The 23715-nt window shown below is 38.3% G+C and overlaps 1 protein-coding gene and 1 pseudogene across 2 annotated transcripts in view; both read right to left on the bottom strand.

Annotated features, from left to right (window-relative positions):
- The window catches only part of FANCB (FA complementation group B), a 56154-nt gene that overhangs the window by 17390 nt on the left and 15049 nt on the right, over window positions 1–23715 (bottom strand). Inside the window, exons 3-9 of one of the 2 annotated variants that reach the window (XR_009493617.1) lie at window positions 21865–22017; window positions 20971–21063; window positions 15759–15887; window positions 12744–12910; window positions 11551–11981; window positions 11195–11432; window positions 9708–10500 (exon numbers count right to left, since the gene is read on the bottom strand). Coding sequence is in view for 1 of the 2 variants with exons in the window: in XM_010822208.4 (XP_010820510.1) it covers window positions 10086–10500; window positions 11195–11432; window positions 11551–11981; window positions 12744–12910; window positions 15759–15887; window positions 20971–21063; window positions 21865–22017 (1626 nt within the window). In the remaining variant the exon portion in view is untranslated. Of the gene's footprint in view, window positions 1–2234; window positions 10501–11194; window positions 11433–11550; window positions 11982–12743; window positions 12911–15758; window positions 15888–20970; window positions 21064–21864; window positions 22018–23715 lie in introns of those variants that run through there. The other variant, XM_010822208.4, reaches the window with a different exon arrangement.
- On the bottom strand, window positions 873–1915 carry LOC782558 (cardiotrophin-like cytokine factor 1; annotated as a pseudogene).

Genomic DNA, 23715 nt, shown 5'->3' with positions numbered 1-23715 from the left:
CATAGGTTTTTAACCAATGGTGAACATCGGACTCATACTTGTAGCTTTTAAAAGTACATACAGCCAGGTTGAACCTTCTGATTCAGGTCTAGGGTAAGTCTAGGCATGTGTATATGTGTGTATACACACTCAACTCCAGTGATTGTGATGCCTCTCCTTTTAAGAATTATTAATAAATCAAAAACTAAGTCCTGTTGACCATACATTCTAAATATCTCTGCCACATACTTCTTCATTTTTACCTTTGCCAATTTTTTTTTCCTGAGGCAAGCATTTTATTTGTTAATACAAGGATAGAAATTCGGCAATAAATATCATCTAATATATAACATCTTCAAATAAATAAATAAATAAACTGAAGAGTCATGAGCGGGTGGGCCTGAGGCCTAGGGCTTGGGGGAGCTGCCCCCACACCTCAAAATGCTATTGCAATATAAACTTTGAGGAAATTCTGTGGCTGTGGCTATGGTTGCCCTCCTCAGCCTTGACAACCCACATACTCTGGGAAAGAGGGTGGAGGGGAAGGGTCCTGAAGCTGGCAAGAAAATCCTTAGCAATGTCCTTTGGTTGCCACCCTGTGACACCGACTGCCTTGGTGACCCCTGTGTCTGGTCTGTCCCTTCCACTCTGCTTTCAGTATTACCTCCAATGCAGACCCCACCTCTTCCCTTTTTAATCCCTTCTCTTCCTGTTTCGAATTGTTTCCTGAATTGGATGTACTGAGTTATTTGGGGGTAAGCGGAGCAACACCCATCTAAGGAGAGGATGGCAGCCAAAGGGCTTCATGCCAGAAAGGTACCCAAGACGGTGGCCCACTCACAACCCTACAGGCACACTTCCTGGAAGCGCCACTTGAGGAGTTGGGTGGATGCTGGCAAGTAGTGGGCAGGAAGCATGAAGCTATGAGAGCCTTGCACCAATCATTTTGGGCTCCTTTGGGCATCACATTAGGTAGAAATGGGATGGGGCCTACTGCACCTGTTCCCCAGGCCTGGAGGAGTCAGGAAGGCTGGGAGTGGATGGGTCTTATTGAATCACATCCTCTTCCAAGTCCATGGAGGGCTAAAGGCTCATGGCTTCGGCCTCCTGGCTCAATGAGCATTGGTGTATAGGTTTCTTGTTCCCAGCGTGGGAGCAGGGTTTGAAGGAGGAGGGGAAAGAGAAGGTGGTAAAGGAAGGTCAGAAGCTACAAGTCACGGACCTCCAGGGGCAGGGTGACTACAGTGGCCAGAAGCTGCATCTTCTTTATGACCCAGTTGAAGTCCTTGGCCGAGTGTCACAGGCAGGTCTTCAGCCCCTTCAGCAGCCAGAAGCTGTCCATCTTCTGGAAGAAGTCACTGTGGTAAGAGCCGGGGGCCCAGGTGGGCTCAGTCCCAGGCAGAGGCTGGGCAGTGGGTAGCCCAGAGCTGCCATGACACCCACAATGTCTCCTAGCACACCCTAGAGGCTGGTGCAGAGGTGGGCCCAGCTGTGGCACTGCTTGAGAGTGATGGCCTTGAGGGGGAGGCCACTCAAGTAGCACAGGTGCTGGCTGCAGGCCTCACAGTTCTGGGTCAGCAGCCATTTGTCCTTGCGGTTTCACCGTACCTCCAGGATGACAGAGGGCCTGAGCAGAGTCTCTGCCCCCAGCTGAGGTGTGTTGAAGTCAGGCTCGTTGAAAGGGGGGACTCAGGTAGTTCAGAGGGGTGCCGGCCAAGCTGTGGAGCTGGTGTCCAGGTAGCAGGTGAGATCACAGGTTTTCTAGATGGAGAGGCCAGGCCCTGGGTTTTCTATGCACATGAGGGCTGGGTGGGGGTGGCGCCAGAGCAAGGTTCACGGGCATGTGAGCATCCCCAGTGAGTCCCCTGCCACCAGCTCCCCAACACGGACAGCCTGGTGGGCTCCAGCCAAGCAGGAAGCAGCAACTCCTGCTGCCTGGCCCAGCCCAGCCCAGCCCGGTTCAGTTCTACTTATCCCAATTTAAACCAATACTTCATCATCTCCTGCCTAGACCACTCTAGCAATCTCCTCATTGCTACTCTTCAATCTACTCTTTGTCTCTTATAATCCAGCCTCTAAACAGCTAACAGGGCCATATATGTAAAAGAAAAAGCAGACTGTGCCACATGCTCACATAAATTCCTTCAAAACTTCCCATCTATGATTCCTAAACACTGATCCATTGACAAGTGCCAGTCCCTAAGTTTCCATTGGTATGTTGCACAATGAGATTGAAAACAATTAAGACAACATGGTGATTTGTTTTATGAAACTAAATTTATTCAGTTTAAATAATGTGCATTCCATGATTATATTTTTAGCATCAGTATATTCTGTTCTACAAAATGACACAGGTGTGGGAGCCATTTTTAAAAACATTCATTTTTACATGGTAAAACAAAAAGATATCAATTCCATGCTAGTCTCCACAGTTTTGAAAATTACACCCACTCACATGGAACAAGGGACTAGTTCAAAACTGGGAAAGGAGTATGTTAAGGCTATATATTGTCACACTGCTTATTGAACTTATATGCAGAGTACATCATGCAAAATGCCAGGCTGGATGAGCACAAGCTGGAATCAAGACTGCCAGGAGAAATATCAATAACCTCAGATATGCAGATGACACCATCCTTATGGTAGAAAGCAAAGAGGAACTAAAAAGCCTCTTGATGAAAGTGTAAGAGAAGAGTTAAAAAGCTGGTTTAAACCTCAACATTAGAAAACTAAGATCATGGCATCCAGTCCCATCACTTCATGGCAAACAGATGGGGAGACAATGGAAACAGTGATAAGACTTTATTTTCTTGGGCTCCAAAATCACTGCAGATGGTGACTGAAGACATATAATTAAAAGACCCTTGCTCCTTGGAAGAAAAGCTATGACCAACCTAGACAACATATTAAAAAGCAGAGACGTTACTTTGCTATCAAAGGTCTGTTTAGTCAAAGCTATGGTTTTTCCAGTAGTCATGTTTGGATGTGAGAGTTGGACTTCATAAAGAAAGCTGAGCACTGAAGAATTGATGCTTTTGAACTGTGGTGTTGGAAAAGACTCTTTTGAGAGTCCCTTGGACTGCAAGATCAAACCAGTCAATTCTAAAGAAAATCAGTCCTGAATGTTTATTGGGAGGACTGATGCTGAAGCTGAAGTTCCAATACTTTGGCCACCTGATGTGAAAAGCCAACTCATTGGAAAAGACCCTAATGCTGGGAAAGATTGAAGGTGGGAGGAGAAAGGGACAACAGAGAATGAGATGGTTGGATGGAATCACTGATTCAATGGACATGAGTTTGAGCAAGCTCTGGAAGATGGTGATGGACAGGGAAGCCTGGAATGCTCCAGTCCATGGGGTCGCAAAGAGTTGACATGACTGAGCAATTGAACAATAACAACTAGTCACATCTGTAACAACTCTACTTCCAAACTAAATCACATTCTGAGATACTAAGGATTAGGACCTCAATCTATCTTGGGAAGGGCGGGGGAGGTGAAGGGAGGACACAATTCAATCCATAACAAATGCCTACATAAAATCATTTAAATAGTAGTTTAAAATCATTTAAACAGGAAGCAGGTAAATCTCCCTTTTATAATCCAGGCCTGGGCCAATCAATACAGGATATTCAAATGACCACAGGCCATTTCAGGGCTGAATGTGGGCAGCAAGACATGAGGAGAGATTATGCTTTGGAAAAGAAGGTTCCTCACTCTTCTATAAGCTTCCTCCTTCTGGATGGACTGGTGTGTGAAGATGTACACCTTAATATACTGCTGAGCTGCTGAATCAAGCTATCTCAAGCCAGTTACAGTAACCATGACATCTCCTCCACTGCTAAGTTTGTTTTGTGTTGGATGTTCCTTTAATAGAAGACCTAACGGATAAAAGGTGTCACGTGGAATTGTACAATCATTGTCTTTCCATTGTTTCAGTATTTGGCATAATTTTTCATTCTTTGGAATGAAAGAGAAGATACCCTTCCACAATGATTCTGGATATAAGGCATGGAAGATAATCTAAATTGGGAAATGTCAAAGAAGAAAGTAAGAGTAAGCTAATGTATTCTTTGGCTTTCCTTTCATCACCAAAGCTGTTGAGACATAGATAACGCACGGCAATACTTTTGTGTAGAATCTGTACCAGTGGAAGCACAATACCAGAGATAGATAACTTTGTAGTTAGCTAACCAAAAAACACAGTAGACTGTGAGGATTTTATGGAAGGACAATAAGATATCTGAAAACTTGAATTTCCCCCAACACAAAAGTCCTGACTTTAACAATACCATAAAGTTGCTTATCACCTTGCCTTTCAGAGTATGGTCCATGAACCAGCAGCATCACTATCAGCCTTGGGCTTGTTAGACATGCAGTCTCAGGCCCCACCCAAGACCTGCCAAGTTAGAATGTAGAGTTGAACAAGATCCTCAGATGATTTGTATGTACATGAAAGCATGAGAAACAACGGCACGTTACATTACGAAGAGAAAGATGACAAAGAGAAATCTGTGAAGCCGTGCCCCCTGAAACAGTCAAGCTGACTTTCTGCTTGTTTTAAGGCACCAGCTCTGGCTGTATATTGGAATCACTGGGCGAGATTTTAAACTGATGCTAAGGCCCAAGGCAGAACCCAGACCAACTGCATCAGAATCTTTGGAGTGAGGCTTAGGGTCAGCATAGCCCTAAGAAGTCCTTAGGTGGTTCTTAACAACATGGCTGAGAATTATTAGTGTAAAGCAAGGGCTAGGAAAAGGAGGACTGAGAATTCATGCTTAATGAATACAGTTTTAGCTTCACAAGATGAAAAAGTTCTAGCGATCTATTGTGCAACAGCATGAATATACTTAACATGACTGAACTGTACACTTAGAAATGATTACGACGGCAAATTTAATATTATGCACTTACCACATAGGTAAATAATTCAGATAATCAATTTCAATTAATCAGTATTTCAAAATTGCATGATTTACATGTTTTAGATCCCTTCTTACTGTGCCAAATGCTCTGGTTTGAACTTCTTTCTTTGTGTATATGTAACTCTCTGAACATTTTCTTTTTCATATTTTTTTAAATAAAGTGTTTTTGAAAAATTATTATATTTATTTTTGGCTGTGCTGCGTCTTCGTTGCTGCACATGGGCTTTCTCTAGTTGCAGTGAGTGGGGGCTACTCTCGAGTTTGTTTATTCAGCCGCACCAGGTCTTAGCTGTGGCACGAGGGATCCTCTAGCTTCCCTGAAGCATGGGAACTCTTAGTTGTGGTGTATGGGATGTAGTTCCCTAACCAAGGATGAAAGCTGGGCCCCCTGCATTGGGAGGGCAGAGTTGTGGCCATTGGGCCACAAGGGAAGTCCCTCTCTGGCCCTTTCTTAATGGGACAGCAACATGTCTGGTGGATGATCCCTGAATCATCAGGCACAATACCAGTATATGATAATACCACTTTAGTCCACAACCACCCCAACAAGAATATCCTTAGTTTATCAGATCCCTAAAGAGTCTTGTCATGCAAAATGAAGAACTCATGCTTTCAAACACTGTCCCTATTGGGTACAGTGCCCCAGAAGGGTATTCCCATAAGACCCCAGGAATACTTTTATGAATTAGTATAGCATAGAGCTCTGTGCCACTGTCTCTCCCATTAAGACTGCAAGTTTTTTCCAAGCTGCAAAGAGTCATATTTATCTTTAGATCCCTAGCAGCTACTTATACACTTGAGCAAGACATGTATTCAATGAAATATCAATAAACCCACATGACTAGATGAAAGAGCTCCACATCCTCTTCCACTTCATATACCACTGATATTTTGAAAGAGACAAAATGTTTTCTATAGGCACATCATTGGGAAGGATTAGTGCACACAAAGGATGAAAAAAGAAAATAGAATCCCACTCCTTTTCTTCTCAAGTGATGTACTAATGTGGAATAAAGACATTATGTTTTCTAAAAGAGCTAAGTTTTCCTGGAATTCCAAGCTCTACGGCAGTGACTACCAGCCAATGACAAACACTTCAGAGAATCTCAAGACTTTCTAGAGAGGTCTCAAAGAGAAGTTATTTAAGGATTGTTTAAAGAATTGACACTTTCATTTAAGAAATTCCCAAATATAAATTATTATACAATAATTCTGCATAGTTATGGTTCTAACAAAGACAACTGAAATGAAATAAAAAATAGAGAGTCAAGTATTTAGATAGAGCTGAAGGCAAGTCAAGAGAGAAAACTTGGCTGGAGCCAGCAATCACCTCTAAGAACTCACCTATTATAGGATTTAAGATAACATGGCCCACAACAAAGGAAACCATGATAAAATGAAAAGACAACCTATTGAATAGAAGAAAATATTTGCAAATGATATAATTGTTAAGGGGTTAATATCCAAAATAAATAAACAGCTCATACAACTCAATATCAAGAAAACAAACCATCTAGTTAAAAAGTAGGCAGAAGACCTGATTATACATTTTTCCAAAGAGGACATGCAGATGGCCAACAGACACCTGAAAAGATGCTCAAAATCACTAATCATTAGAGAAATGCAAATCAAAACCACAATGAGATATCACCTCACATCTGTCATCACTTCTACCATTACCTCACGTCTACCATCATAAAGAATAAAAATAATGTTGGTGAGGATGTAGAGAAAAGGGAACCCTTGTACACTGTTGCTGAGAATGTAAATTGGTACAGCCACTGTGGAAAACATTATGGAGGCTTCTTAAAAAATTAAAAATATTAACAGAACTACCATATGAGCCAGAAATTTCACTCCTGGGTATATCTGGGAAAAAACCAAAACAAACATTGGTTCTAAAAGATACATGCATGATTATTCAGAGCAGCATTATTTATAACTGCTAAGATATGGAAGCAACCCAAGTGTCCATCAACAGATAACTGGATAAAGATGTGGTATGTGTGTGTGTGTATGTGTGTGCGTGCATGTGTATGTGTGTGTATATATATATATATATGGACTACTACTCAGCCATAAAAAAGAATGAAATAATGCCATTTGCAGCAACATGGATGGACCTGGAGGGCATTGTCCTAAATGAAATAAGACACACAGAAAAGGACACATTCTGTATGAAATCATTTATACAGTGGAATCTAAAAAACACAATAAACTATATATGTAACACAAAAGAAGCAGACTCACAGATATAGAGAACAAACTCATGGTTACCAGTGGGGCAAGAGAATGGGGGAGGGGTGACATAGGAGTAGGGAATTAAGAAGTACAAACTATTACGTATAGAACAAGTTATAAGGATATATTGTACATGCAGGGAATATGACCTATATTTTATAACTATAAATGGAGTATAACCTCTAAAAATTGTGAATTACTATATCATATCCCTGTAACTTACATCATATTGTACATTAACTATATTTCAATAAAAATATTAAAAATAACATGTCCCACATTTCCCCTGATATCACAATAATATTAATAAATTTATATTTTTATTGGGTTTCCCTGGTGGCTCAGAGGTTAAAGCGTCTGCCTGCAATGCGGGAGACCTGGGTTAGATCCCTGGGTTGGGAAGATCCCCTGGAGAAGGAAATGGCAACCCACTCCAGTACTCTTGCCTGGAGAATCCCATGGATGGAGGAGCGTGGATACAGTCCACAGGGTCGCAAAGAGTCGGATACGACTGAGCGACTGAACTGAACTCAACACTGCTTATTTTTGGGGGGTAAGTGACTGATGCTGTGGGGAAATGGATAATCCAAGGTGAAGTTACAGATGCTAAAGAAGTTTCCTTGCTGAACTCAGGACGATTATGTTGACCTGCAGTTATGCATACAGGCACTTTTGTCCCGTAAAGCTGCTGATATCTGTAGTACATGAAAAACTGCATGGTGAGGAGGAGACAGTAGGTGCCTGATATATGTCCAGGAGGGATTGCTGGATCATACGGTAATTGTATATTGTTTTTTGTAAGGAACCTCCATACTATTCTCCATAATGGCTGCACCAATTTACATTCCCACCAACAGTGTAGGAGGGTTTCCTTTTGGGAGGACAGGTTTCTGAGGGGAGTCTCAGATTCCTGATGAAGTGGTCAAAGGAATATGATTATTACAGAGGCAAACACAACTGAATCATGAGAGCACAGCCAAGGGCGTCATTTCCTCAAACTCTGGTTTTTCTAGTCTGTAGTAAGTAGAAAAATTATACTGGAGTACAAAGCTCACTTGTAAAGAGGTTATTTGATACATACAGATTAATAACTTTTAGTTGCTTTATAAATAAAAAATAAACATGCTTTTAAAAAATAGCTTTTCTACACATAAACTATTATAATTAAATTCTGTTTAGCGTTTTGGCAGCCTCCATTTTACAATTTAGTTCCTATATTTTCTACCTGGTTGTTCTTTCAGAACATGTCATGGGCAGCTTCATTACATCTATGGACATATACTGCCTCCAGATTTCCACAATTAATCCTGAAATTATCACATTTCCATTTCCAGAAAGTCTGAAACATTTTTCGTTGAAATTTCATAGAAATAGAGCTATAAAGTTCTACTTCAATTTGCAATGGATTACTAAAAAAAGAAGTAGCATATTATATGGACAGCCATAAAAACCAAGACAGTAATAACCTAGCTTCGTGAAAACCCACTTGTATCATCTGATCATTAAGGACAAGCACATCTGAGGCACGCGGGGAAATTAGCACTTCACTGCTGCTAGCGTGAAATGCTGCTTTCTAAAATCATCTTTCTTTCAACTGAGACAGAAACTTCTCACTTACAGATTTTAGAGCAAAAAGGATCAGAAACATTCTTTTTGGCCCATATCTTTTTGTGTCTTTTCCCTTCTCCTGACATTCTCTTATTATTTCAGAATTCTTATTTTTTTCCAAAAAGAAAAGAGAATGAGTTGAATTTTTATCCCTTTAAAATGCCTAATTTAACCCTTTAAAAATCACTTAACTAAAGAGAATTTTCACTTAAATTTCTCAGTCCTTAAAAAGTGTCCCATTCTTTAAGTTACTTTAGTTAGGATTTTACATTTTAGCTTTGCTAAGAGTTGGAATTTCAGATGGCTTAAAGGCATTTTCAACTATTTGAAAATAGTGGCCTGTGAGGTATACTTAGCCTTTTAAAAGAGATGCTTTTCAGAGAAATGCCCAACAATTTTCACATGCCTGTAGACTTACAGTTTCAGAGAGGTTTTCTAATAAAATTGAATTTAATAAGGGTTTCCACCATTTTCATTTTAGTGGTATCACCCAGGCACTCTGCCATTTAAATTTCCACAGGGGCTTGATGTTTACAGAATCTTCTGAATCCTGAAAACCTTGTTTATCTGTTTGAAGTTGATTTTTATATGCTAGGTTTTACTAGGGTGCTTCCCTGGTGGCTCAGCAGTAAAGAATCCGCCTGCCAATGCAGGAGATGCAGCTTTGATCCCTGGGTCGGGAAGATCCCCTAGAGAAGGAAATAGCAACCCACTCCAGTATTCTCCCCTGGGAAATCCCATGGACAGAGGAGCCTGGTGGGCTACAGTCTTCAGGGTTGCAAAGAGTAGGACACAACTTAGCAACTAAACAATAACAACAACAAGATTTCAGTAAGCAGAAAATAATAAAAGGACTATTTAAGTTCTCTAGAAGATGTAAAACAAAATATTGTTCCATCACTTGTGTGTTAAGTGGAAACGCTAAGGCAGGATTTCTCCACCCCAGCAGTACTCACATTTGGGCTGGATCATTCCTTGCTGTGGAGCTGTCCTGTGCAGAGTATGAAGTTTAGCAGCATCCTTGGCCTCAACCCAATAGATTCGAATAGCATCCACCTCTTGCTCTCCCCACCCACCACTACTACTTTTGACAACCAAACAGTATCTCCAATTATAGCCAAATGTCCCTTTGCCCATTTTGGGAGGCAAAATGAGCCCAGGTGAGAAGTGTTGCTCTAAGGCAGGCTATTTTATGCATCTTCAAAACCAAAGATTCTACAGTAAGCCTCAATCTTCATTTTACAGAGGAGGCATATAATGTAAAATGAAAAAGTAGGACCAAAGCACTATGGCAGAGAAAAATATTCTAAAATATAATCAGACTGAGAATATAATTATAAATCTGTCAGTTGCTTGGCAGCAAGGTCTGAATTCAGCTGAACTTCAGCTAATTTTAAAGTCATTTCTCTGTAAAGAGCACCACTCACTTTTAAGTTCGTCCCCAACATTTGCTCCTTTTCTCTCTGAAGTTCTTTTCTGTAGAGATGGATGCTTTTCTCTATGTCTGATAGAGCAGCCCCATCATCACTACTCTTTTCTTTGCTTACTTCACAATTCTGCACCAAGCTCGTTTCAACCTTCACTAAGGCAGAAGGAGGAGAACCAAGGGTGACCAATTCCTTCTCCAAAGCTACTGCCAAGTGACCAATTAGAAAATCCTCACTTTCTAACTCTAGATATTTGAAGAAACTGTTTATAGGGAGAACTGTGCTGAGATCATGAAGGCACTGGAACAAAACTGTTTGATTCCTGGAATAAAAAAAAATCAAACACAATATTACAAAACTTAGTGCAAAATGGTCATGTACAACATATTGTAATAATCAGTTACCATTCATTTCTACATCCTCTAGTAATGAATAGAACCTATAATGCATGCAGGTGGTCACTGATACGATTCAGACAGTAGTAATCAGATACAGTCAGCCCCGTGGTTGGTTGAATCTGTGGATATGGAACTCATGGATATGGAGGGCAGACTGTACTAAGCCAGCTTATAAAAGGAACTTCAGCATCCATATTTTGGTGTCCATCACGGTCCTGGAACCAATCCTCTGTGGATACAGAGGAACAACTGTATATATATCCTAGCCAATTCAGTTAGTACTGACTAATAACCTGATTAGGCTGCTTCCTGATTAAAGTTTTTCTCTGAGTCATAAAATCAAAATTATATTTGTAAACTTTCATTGTGGGAGAGCAAAGGGAACTCCTAAAATTATTACGCCCTACCTAATCAACCCCACCAAAAAAAAACCAAAAACAAACATAATTAAAACGGCTTCAGTTTCCAAGTGAGACCACCTGTTTATTCACCTTGTACCAGGTGATGACCTGGACACGTCCTACAATGGCACAGAACACTACGGGAGGGATCCCTGTTGAATACACACACACACACACACACACTTCTCTGGATCGATTCCAATTTGACGTGAAATACCTGGAATAGACTACTAAAATTCCTTCAAATGGTGTTCTTTGTTTCCAATTGAAGAGTGTCCCATAGAAACTTCCTGGCCTTTTGCAAAACCAAATTTCTGGAAATTCTTTGAGGACTTCACACTTCATGTGTTCTAAGAGCCACACCCTCACTGAAGTCAGAGCAAACATGGGTGATGTGATTTGAAAACAAGCTCTGTGCCATGCTGCAAGAAGTGTAAAGAGATCTTCCATATGTTCTACGGCAAAAACATCACAAGCGCTGTCATTAAACTCTGTCCAGGATCACATAAAAGGAGTTCTTAAAATTTTCTGATTCAATTAGGTATATGATTAAAAAGGATCCACAAAATTTACCTATAGGTTTCCTCTCTGGAAATGTCAGCACGCATTTCCCACTTGAAAGATCTTCTACACTTAAAACAATTCTGCCACATTGGACATAATGAGCTTCAGAAGAGTTACCATTCTCTCTCATTTGTAGCAGCACAATACAACAAAAATTACTGAATGTTAAAAGTGGTGGAAGAGCTGTTACAGCAGTAATCATCTGTACATACTCTTTCTTCAATGGTTGTTCACAAACAACACTTTCCTCTTTCTCTTCTTTACTATCAACACTCAACTTGATTCTTTTTACCTCTGATCCTACTTCATATGGCACTGAGCTTAGTACTGGTGATGAATTCCGAGTCAATTTAAATATCTTATTTTGACACTTAATAAGTGGAAAGGTGGAGTTAGAGCCTTGATCCACTGACAGCAATAAAGTCACATGATTCAGGGACCTGTAAAAAATCCAGAGCTCAGTTAAGTCTAAAAGGTCATCAACCACATGATTAAATGCCTTTAAACAGTAAAAAAAAAAAAAAAAAATTGTTTATTCTCTCTTTTCCTAGGAAACATCATTTCAAATGTAAAATAGATTTTAAAATTAAGTATAAAAGCAAACATAGTTCCAAAGATCCTGTAATAGCACTTTTCTTGAAACCAGAAAGCAAAAACATTGTAAATACGCTGGACTTCACAAAGGGAATTTTTTTTTAAGAGAAAGGAAAGGTAGAATAATGCCAGTATTTTCTTTCTAGGGTAGATTTTTCACCTTTCCTCTTAAATAAGAGAAAAAAAAACCCTACTCACTTAAAATATTATTTATTTATTTTTGGCTGTGCTGGGTCTTCGTTGCTGTGTGCGGGCTTTGCTCTAGTTTAGGTGAGCAGGGGCTACTCTCTAGTTGCGGTGGTGCACAAGCTTCTCATGGCAGCGGCTTCTCTTGCTGCGGAACACAGGCTGTACGGCGCAGGCCCAAAATAGCTGTGGCACACAGGCTTAGTTGCTTCCCGGCTTGTGGGATCTTCCCAGATCAGGGATCAAACCTGTGTCTTCACTGGCAGATGTATTCTTTACCACTGAGCCACAAGGAAAGCCCTCTATTTGTATTTCATATGACGACTAGAACATTTAGATTACTATGTGGCATGCATTATACTTCTGTCGGACAGTGCTATTCCATAGATCAAGATGACATTATCATGTTAGAATTTACTTACACCTTCCAAGAAGATGTGGCTTTCACTCCAATAACCAAGCTATCTTCTATTACCCGATACCATATCTTCTCTACTAGCTGTTCTAAATCTTGAAAATTGTCTGATAACTTTTCGTTGAAGGTACAGACAGGATTTTCTTCTTCACCACAAAGAGTAACAAGACATTCCTTATGGAAAAATATGTTTAAATAACTGATTACAAAAATATACCAAATGTAGCAAAACAAAAAATACAATGTAAACCAGTTTTTGGCTGGGCCTTATGGCTTACATATTTTAAAGTAAATTATTATCAATGATACAGATAATACATAATTCACTAAAATAAAATTTATAAAACATACAATTAACTATCTACTTGGAATTACCCTGAATATTCATTAGAAGGACTGACTCTGAAGCTGAAGTTCCAATCCTTTGCCCCTGATGTGAAGAGCTGACTCACTAGAAAAGACCCTGATGCTGGGAAAGATTGAAGACAGGAAGAGAAGGGTGAGAGTGGATGAGATGGTTGGATGGCATCACCGATTCAATGCACATGAGTTTGAGCAAACCCCAGGAGATAGTGATGCGCAGGGAAGCCTGGCATGCTGCAGTTCATGGGGCTGCAAAGAGTTGGACATGACTGACCTACTGAACAACAACAACCCTTGGATCAAGAAGCATGGCCTAACTGTAAATAAGGCTCTGGATACCCAACATAGAGCCAGCAGGGATATAACCTTGAGTCCATTTTGAAAAATAATCTGACAAAATGTGCCCAAGGCATGCTGAAGACAATGCAATCTTTATTTTATCAGTGACTAACTCTATACTTAGAACTGGAAATTTTTGTATGAATAACATTGATTATATTTGTGAAAATTTTCATTTTTTTTCATTCAAGTGTAGTTATTGCTAAAATTTTCTTCTTTTTCTTTTTCTTTAATTCAAGTACAGTTGATGGTAAAGTTTTCTTCTTAAAAGTCCAGGCCACACTCACTCATTTCCACACACATATGGACTTATAATACAAATGTATTTAGGAGGAGGAGTAATGATAATAAAAAAAATACACAACACTTACTGAATGCTTACTATGTGTCAGGCACTGTTCTAAATGCCATTCACGTATAAATATGTTTAACCATCACAATAACTCTAGTACCCTACGTTGGTAGTATTATTATCTACATTTCCCAGATGAGGAAAAGTTGAGGCAGAGGAAGGTTAAGTACCTTGTCCCAGGTCACACAGTTGACAAGAGGCAGAGCTGGGATCTGAACCGGAGCCAACTGCTTCCAGAGCCCATGGTGCATATTAACTATTACTCTACACTGCCCCTCTGCATGGTAATTACTGAAAAAAGATATGGGCATCCACATTCTAGTGAACTAAATGTGTTCCTAGGAATTTGATACTTCTGCCACTAGCTATGAGATTTGAGGCAGGGTATTCACCTGAAACAGAAATTTTTATTACCTGCCAGAATTGCTTTTAAAGATAGCAATGTAAAGGGCTCAAAGCAGTGCCTTGCAGACAGTGATTTCAATGCATTACTTTCTAACCTTTCTTCCCCTTTTCTAATACCTGTAAAATCACTGGGCTCAAGTAGGAAACGGAAATGGGGAGACCGAACAATGGCTTTCAACAGGACTTGCATGAGGGTCCCCAGGAGATGAGAATAGTAATACAGAAATGCAACATGATGTGCTTCTGTTCTTACATTAATGGAATCATTTTGGGCCAAAATCCTCATGTTGCTAAGACTGAAATACAGACAAAAGGCAAAGACCATTATAAGAATGGTAAATTTTAGAGGAAGTCAGAGTAAGATGTTAAAGTCACCTGAGGAAAGAAAATAGGCAACTTCAAGTGTGTCTATGTCCAGCTTGTCTTGATTTATCTGTAATTCAACTATACTGTCTTTCTCTGTATGAAACAAATATGTATAAACACTATTTTTTATGTCAAAGCAGTTTTTGCTAATATTCTACATAACCACACTGGCATAAGTAACTGCAAGGTACCTGAAGAGGTTCTTACAATGGTAAACCACAAGGAAAATGAGAATAAAATTATAAAAAGCAAATAGGACTGAAAAGGCATAGCAATTTAGGGACATTAACTAGAGGAATAAATATTCTTAGAAATGAATCACGCAACAGACTAAAAGAACAATCATTATATTAAAGATGAAACTATGTCACCATTAACACAAAATAAAATAATAATTAATATATTCTGTTGAAGAAGTCAGAAAACATATACAGTTGTCCCTTGAACAAAAAGGGTTTGAACATGCAGGTCCACTTACTTACATGTGAGGACTTCCCTGGTGGCTCAGATGGTAAAGAATCTGCCTGCAAAGCGGAAGACGCAGATTCAATCCCTGGATCGGGAAGATCCCCTGGAGAAGGGAATGGCAACCCACTCCAGGATTCTTGTCTGCAGAATCCCATGGACAGAAGAACCTGGTGGGCTAAAGTCCATGGGGTTGCAAAGAGTCGGACGTGACTGAGTGACTACACTTTTCACTTACATGTGAATTTTTTTCAATAATAAACACTACAGCACCACACGCTCCCCGGTTGGGTGAACCTGCAGATGGGGAGCCGCAGTACAGAGGGTCCACAGCAATGCTACTTGTGAACTGTCAACTGCACATTGGGCTGGAGCCCCAACCCACGTTGTTCAAGGGTCAACTGTAATTCACTTAAGAGTAATTTCTATTCAAACTATACAAATAAAACAGTTTAATAGTTACATCTTAAAAAAAAAAACAACTTGTTCCTCAAGGTGGCTGACAACTGAGATTTTAATATAGAATAATTTGCAAACTGGTTAAAAGATTGGTTTTTTAACCAGTTTTCAATGTCATAAAAGCCCACCATTACATGATCCCTGCCACTGTGCTTCTTGATTCATTGAACAACACTTTCTAATACATTCCAATATTCCAATTTAAATAACTCTTAAATAGCTTTTAGATTTTCAATTCATAAAATGATAAAATGGTCACATGTTTAACTTTACCTCCTCTGCACTTAATGTACTATCATCTTTTCTTTGAAACAGGTTCATTAAAGCCTTGTAAGATTTTGATATAATTTTTTCCTTAAGCAAGAGATGCTGCTGTAATTCCCAAATAGAAATGAAACCAACCTATAAAGCATAAAGAAAAACCATTGTCAGAGATATAATTTCAAATGAAACCAAATATACTAATAATTCAGTAGGTATCTTCTCCAAATTTGCTTATTAATTCATTTTCCTATAGATAGCAATGAATACTCAGAGCAAAGCAATTTTATTAAAAAAATAAAATCTCTAATTACAAAGGAAAGTAATACAGCAAATAAATGCAATAGCTTACATATCAAATTGAGACAATGTCAGTGTATTCACATGTTTCACAACTAAGTTAAGTATCGATATGAATATGAATAAATTTAATAAATATGCATAAAAATAAGGACTACCCCAACAAGAAAACCTTTTCTTATTGAAATAATTTCTGCAAGAACAAGATGTCTCATTATGAATAGAAATGCTTACTTTTGATTTAATATTGTTTGAAATCTTCTGTTTACATGACTTTTACAGCAAAATTTTAAAGGTAACACATAACAGATTCCAAACTGTCACATTTTTATTTTTGTGCAAATAAACTCAATGTTGGGGTTAACTCTTAACTACCAGGGGGATAAAATGGCTCTCAATGGGCAAAGAGCAAACTGTTCCTGTTATTATACCAGATAAATAGATATCAGCACTAAGGATAAAACATTCATGAAATATATTTTACTTCTGAAAATTTAAAGAGTTGCGCCATTGAACTTTCAGAAGCTGTTTCATTGCAGATGGTGATCTGAGACTGTTCAAGTATTAATTTAGCTTTTAATATGTTTTTCTAAACTGAAAAAAAAACAAGATATATCCTGTATTTGCCTTTCTTTTATTTATTTTTTTTTTGCCTTTCTTTTAAATTACATTTTAAGACAGATTTTTTTTTCCTTTTATCAATGAATAGAAGTTGGAGAATGAAGACTGAACCCTATCTTACCTCATTGCACAAAATATGTCAAGTGTCTAGCTAGTATTTTAAAACTTCCTATGTTGGCCTAGTTCTGAGGGTTCCACATCACTCACACTCCATCACTCACTGGTTGAGTAATTCATGACTGACGGGACGTGAGATGTACCTGTCCAAGGTGGAGAACCAAGTCTGAAAATGCTGGAGGGGTAGGGGGCGGAAGAAGAGGGACACACGGGCAGGTTGACAATGAGGACCCCCTCAGAAATTTTCCGTGTTCTCGCTTCCTGACTCTTGTCAACATGATCCCAATTCTCCAAGAATAAATCATGAGTCATTAGACTACTGAAATGTTCTATGTTGTTACAAGTTGTGTTATAAAACTATGAAATAAGCCCATGACAATGTATTGAAACAACATACAAAGACATCTCACTTCCCCTTCCTAGACCCTCAATCCCACTGGTAAAGACAAAAGATTGTTTACCTTTCCAGAACTTTCCCATGTGTATGTTAAGGTATGTTTTCATTCTTCTCCCCCAAAACAAATAAAACCCACCCCAAACCAAATACAGGAGCACACTGTACTGTGTGACGCTGAATCTTGCTTTCCTGTTCTTATTGTGACCACTCTCATACATGCAGAAAAGTGCACAAGATAAAAAAAAAAAAAAATTCACAGACTAAGGATGAAGTAGAAACCACTGGAATCACACTCAGGTCAAAAAAGCAGCACTTTCAGAGCAACCCATGGGCCTTCCCCAATCGAGAACCTCTCTCCACTGGAGGCAACACTACTCTCCCCTTTCAAGATAACTTCTTCATCATTTTACCATCATCATATCAACTCCTAAGAATATGTTTCATTTGTGTGTGTCTTTTGCTTCTGAACTTTTGTAGGTGGAGTCATTCTGTATGCACTCACTTTTCAACTCACCCATTTCTCACTAGTAGCTGTAGCTCGTGCCTGTCACTGCTCTGCAGCATCCCATCAGCTCGCTACCCAGCTGCCCTCTCCTCCTCCCGCTAGTGGACATCTGGGCGCAGTTGTGGAGCATTACCACCAACACTGTGAACCTTCTTGGACACGTGTACAAGTGTTTCCAAGGTCCTGGCCTTGCCTTATCCCCTTCAATGAGTGGCTGGAAAATAAACTATAGAGGGGAAAGACAGTGGGCTGAACTCCAGTTCCAGCTCCACAAACCACCTCACAGTTCTGGCTCTCCATCAGCTTCCCTGTATGCACAATGGTGGAGAGGGTAGATCTATTCATCTCTAAAAGGTCTTCCAGCACTTAGAACTGTTTTTAGCCACAATGAGAGCTAGTGGTAACATGTGGATACTTGTTTACAGAAATGGTATTTGGTTATTTTCTGTGAATAATTAATTAGGATGCCTTGTTTCTTCATGTGCTCACTCATCCACTTATGTGGGTGGCTCATTTTCTTTAAAAAATCATTTGTGAGATTCAGAAGAGGCCTAGGATAAATGTGTGTTCCTGCAGAGGACTTTATGTTGGTTTTGCTGGGTGACGAGGGTACTACTGCTTTAGTAAATACAGAATGCTCCCAGGGCAATTGTGCTCTGCTTGTCTCTCTGGGTTCCAGCCTTTAGAGTGTGGTCTGCTAATCTATTCTTATATTAATATTTTCAGCTTTTGAAGCTTAAAAAATATATATTTCAACTATCATTTTAAGTTGTTTTTTATTATCAGAGTTGATTAAAAAAAATCAAGTGACATTATCAGAAGTGGAATTTCTAAAAGCCATGCTTTCATAAATTAAATTATTTGTCATCACTTAAAGATTGTATAAAAAGGTACCTTATCCTTTTTGACAGCTACATAGTATTCCATGGTTCAGTTAAATCATAATTTATTTACCATACTAATGATGGATATTTAGATTTTGACTGAATTGTGTTTATAAATACTATTTAAATATTCCTGTAAAATCAGTTTTGCTTACATATATAAGTACAACCTTAGAACAGATTTCTAGAAGTAAAATTGCAAGAGTAAAAAGACATGCAATTCACATTTTAATAGCTATAACAAACTTCCTTTCAAGAGACTGGGCCACTTTATATACTCAACAATACTGTTTTAGAATGCATTTTATATTAAGTAAATTAATCCTCTGTCAAATCTTATAATTTCCTTTTATAAAATTTGTCTTTTTATTTTACTTTGTTTGGAGCACAAAAGTTTTTAATGTAATCCACTTTTTCCTTTATGGTTCTTTGTCCATTATGATGCTTTATTTATCTACTGTTCACATTTACATCTAATATGTGTTCACTAAGTATTTAGTGAATTCACTTTAATATTAAAATACTTGCAAAAAAACTTTTTAAGGGCCTGCAAAGTATAAATATTTACTATCTGGCCCTTCACCAAAAAACTTTGCCAGGGATACAGAAAACCATAGAGGTCAACACAAGGAAACAGTCAGACAAATCCAAAAGGAGGGACAACTGGCTTGGCCTCAGCAGTGTCATTTTTTTCAAAAGGTGGGGAGGGCTTATTCTAGAGAAGATGACCAATGAGACATATAATAATCAAGTGCAAACACTGACTGGATCCTGAAGAAAGCAGCCATATGAAACATTTTTGTGGCAACTGAAGCCCTCTGAATATGGACTGAATAGTAAATAAAACTGAGAGATTATATTAACTTTCTAAGTGAATAACGGTATTGGGGTCACACAGGAGAATGTCCTTATTTTAGGAGACGCCTGCTAAAACACATAAGAGTGAGATACTGAATATTTGCAACTTTCAAATACATGTACATACACACAAGCAGAAACAGATAAGGCAAATATGATTTTTATAAAGTAATAATAGGGGAATCTACATGGGGACTAGAGATGATCACTGTATTATTCTATGAATTTTCTGTATACATAGGAAGCTTGGGGCTGGTGCACTGGGATAACCCAGAGGGATGGTATGGGGAGGGAGGTGGGAGGGGGGTTCAGGATGGGGAGCACGTGTATACCTGTGGCGGATTCATGATGATGTATGGCAAAACCAATACAATATTGTAAAGTAATTAGCCTCCAATTAAAATAAATTTAAATTAAAAAAATAAAAAGAAAAAAAAGAAAAAAAAAAGGCAGGTTATGTGAGAACAGGCATCTTATAATCACATTTCCATGTAAACTTGTATATATTCATTAAAAACATCAATAAGAATATGCAAGTCAGAGTTTTAACACTGGTTATATCACAGTAGTAGAATTAAAGATAATTGTTAGTCTCTTTTTAATATTTCTTGGCATTAAAGTCTGAGTATTTTATAGGGAATATGCAGTAACTTTGTACACTTGGGAAAATATCGAAATCTTTTTTAGAGAGTTTTGTATGGAAAACGTGAAGGTAAACTATTCATGTTTGGAACATGTCATCATTCATCTTATTTACTGCTCTTTTAAAAGAGTAATGGTATACTGACCCTAAAACTACAAAATACGTGTTTTCCAAAAGACAGATGTTTATGTTTTATCTTATAAGTCTTATCAAATTCACACAATTTTACTACAAAAAACTATCATTTTAGATGAGACATTTAAAAGTAATGTCTTAATAGCTTTTACAGAGGGACCAAAAAAGGAAATAGATCCTTTGAAATACAAGCTTCCCCACTAACCAAAAGCAGTGCATGCCTGTGAAACCTTCGGTAAGCCATGAGGAAAGGGTGTAAAGCAAAGAAGCAATTACCTTAGGGTACATCTTGGTAAGGGATGCACCAAATAATCAAGATAGAGCCCAGGTGCTCAGAGACCCGGGCAAAAGCCATGGCGGCTGGCTGCTGAGAGGCTGAGATAAGGTGCAGAAAAGGAGCGTGGCAGGACCACTCTCGCTGCTTGGGATGTGTGCTGCAATGGCTTGTTGCAAAACAAACGCTGAACACTATTTTTCGCTTTCCCCTTTTTTCATAAAAGCAAAATTCCTCTTCAGATTTCTTTTGGCTAGCAAAAACAGTTTTTGCTAATGGAGGTCTTTCTTAAAAGCAAAGTGGCGTAAAGCAAAATGGCATTAAGCAAAGTAGCATAAAGCAAACTTTTGAAAAGCAGGAGATAACCTGTACCATTTCTTTTTTCCCCAATCACTACATTGCTTATACTTTAAGGACCTTTTGTTCAATGTTCTTTCCTTCATTTAGAACATCACTAATCCAAAAAAAGCAAAAGGAAACAGACACTAACTTTCAATCTTCTTTCCAGAGGTAGAACCACCAAATAACAATTCCCATGTTTGTCGTCAAATAGGTCATCTTCATTGCAATCCAACGTTTCACCCTAGTAAACAAAACAGCACATTAAAACTGAAATTTTGAAATAAACTGAAAATTCCTGCAATTAAATACAATTAAAGTTTATCCAAAAAGCAGTGTGCCACAAAATACACCATTTTCTCCTAACTAGGAAAAAAATGAATACCACTATTACCACCCACGGAACATTTGTATACTGCCTCAAAAAGTATCAGCTTACTAGGTTGTTTTTTTTTTCTTTTTCTAGCTTACTAGGTTTTTATAAAATGTCCTAACTAGAGAAAATAAGAATTATTGTCATTTTACAAAAAAAAAAAACCGAGGCTCAGAGGTATTTAAGATAGGCCTGAAACTTTCGGGGTATTATTTCTCTTATGTTCAAGATCTTAACACATTGTGAACTGTTACTTCTTTTAATAAAGCACTTTCACTTGATTTTATTCCTTAATAAATCTAATATCACCATGCTTTATTGGCATAAAATGTGCTCTTCAGAAGCAATGATGAAGTTAATTTACAGTATTGTCACGAGCAAATACCAGATACACTATATTTCAAATTTACACCAAAAACAGTAATGGTATACTGTTTGTATAACACTTGGTATACAATTGTATAACATCTGTTGAAAGGAGAGTCAATATACTATTTAAAAGATTCAATGTATGTATTTTTAAGTTCTCAAAGTTTTACGTATGAAATCAAAATATTTAAAAGGTGGGTCAAAAGCATGAAACAAATATTTAAAGGTAAGTCAAAAGCTTTAAAGTACTCAAATTTTCCAAAATGTTCTTAAAGTAATGTATAAAAAGTAAACAGAACCTACCGAACAGTTAAAGGCGTCATGGCCCATTATTTCAAAGGAACTCCGGCAATCTGAATTCCAGGAGTCCTTAAAAAGTAGCAGTACTTGTTCCGTTCCAGTTCCAAAGAAGTCATCTATCAGTACTGAACGAATTTTCTCCCATTTGGCAGCGACCTGAAAGAGAGTGGTAAAGAAGGAACAAAGAAGGAACACATGAATACATATAAAGTGAGCTAAATCCTTTTGCTGCACGTAGTTCTACTTTGTCATCTTCGACCTTACAAGTAAGTCATGAAAATGGTAGTGCAAACACCAAGAACCAAACTAAAATAAAGATGTTGGGAGATCAGAAGACACAAGGAGTCATAAATTTGTAGATAGCAAGATACTTCTATTTAATATTTTATCAACATTTGTCCAGGGGCTGTCACATTCCTGATTCCTATATAAAATTTTTATTATAATTTATAAATGTTAACACTTCTCATGACTAACTCTAGTGAAGATTCTTTCTCTAACTGGTTAATTTAAGGATAACCCTCACTCCATGAGCCTTAGTGGATATGTATTTATGATCAAACCAATTACACAAGGAATTCAGTTGCATTAGGTAACTAGAAGGTACTAGCAAACACTTTTAAGAGCTCTCAAAGCAGAGTAAGAGTCCATATGAAATTATAATTAATTAATATATCCTGAATTCTGGTAGGAGAGAACATAGTGATTATGTGGGGCACAGAAGGGAAGAGATCCTAATAGTGGGGCACCTAGAATCATCATAGCCTATTGGAATGATTTGTTAAATTTATACCAGAACGTGAAATCCCAAGTTTAAAATAGAAGACAACTTCTTAAAGATCCATAAAGCTGAAGGCTTCCAGATTGATCCCCTGGAAAACTAACAGAAGGATCAGATCCTTCTCCCTCAGGCAGAAAAGCTGAAACCCCCATGCAGAACCCCAGAAGAATGGATACATCATCTTCCAGGTAGAGGGGAGCTTGCATTCAAGCAAGAATACATAAGACTCTTCAAGCTACGTAATCAAATATCGATCTTTCCCCTATAAGGCTAATTCCAAAGCAGTGATGTTTCACTCAAAACAGTGAGTTTTCACTCATGCAAGGAGAAAGCTTATTTGTAAGCCCATAGCCTCCCTTTCTCCCACCACCCCACCATGAGTAGCATGCATTATAATGAACCATGTCAAGAGACACTGGCAAAAAGAATGTGCTCAGCACGCAACCACCACAGAGCTATGCATGCATGCATGTACACACACCTGCAATCTCTAGCTCTAGAAGAGGGCTGATCAAAAGAAATATAGGTGAACCACAAAGGCAGGGCACATACATGACTTTCAATTTTCCAGTAGCCAATAAAAGAAAATTATCTAGTAGCAGTAAAAAGGTGATTTTACTTTTGAAAGGCATTTTAGTCTAGCTAAAATATTATCACTTCAATTCAACAGAATCAAGAAAAATTATTAATATTTTACTCCCACTTTCTACTAAGCCTTTGAAATCTGCTGTGTATTTGACATGGACAACACATCCTAAATCTGACCAGCCACACTGCAAATGCTGGATCACCACCTGCAGCCAGTTACTACTGACCATATCAGACAGCACACCTCTAAACATACTGGCCTCTTTCTACCTGACAACACACCACTATCTGTTTCACACATACTTGACAATGATCTCAATTTTGAAATGCCTGCTACAAAGATACTTGTCACAACTTGCAGAGGTAACTTCTACTCAAAAGAAAAAGCCTAGGAGAAAAGCTAATTATGTTTTTCTCCACACTCAGCTCTCTCTTTCAAGCCCTATTACTGGATTGAGGACCAGGGCCTTTATGAAGCATTGATC

Source organism: Bos taurus, chromosome X, assembly GCF_002263795.3.
Source record: "Bos taurus isolate L1 Dominette 01449 registration number 42190680 breed Hereford chromosome X, ARS-UCD2.0, whole genome shotgun sequence".
NCBI lineage: Eukaryota > Metazoa > Chordata > Mammalia > Artiodactyla > Bovidae > Bos > Bos taurus.
The sequence above is the reverse complement of the archived record's forward strand: the minus strand, read 5'-3'. Positions and strand labels throughout refer to the sequence as shown.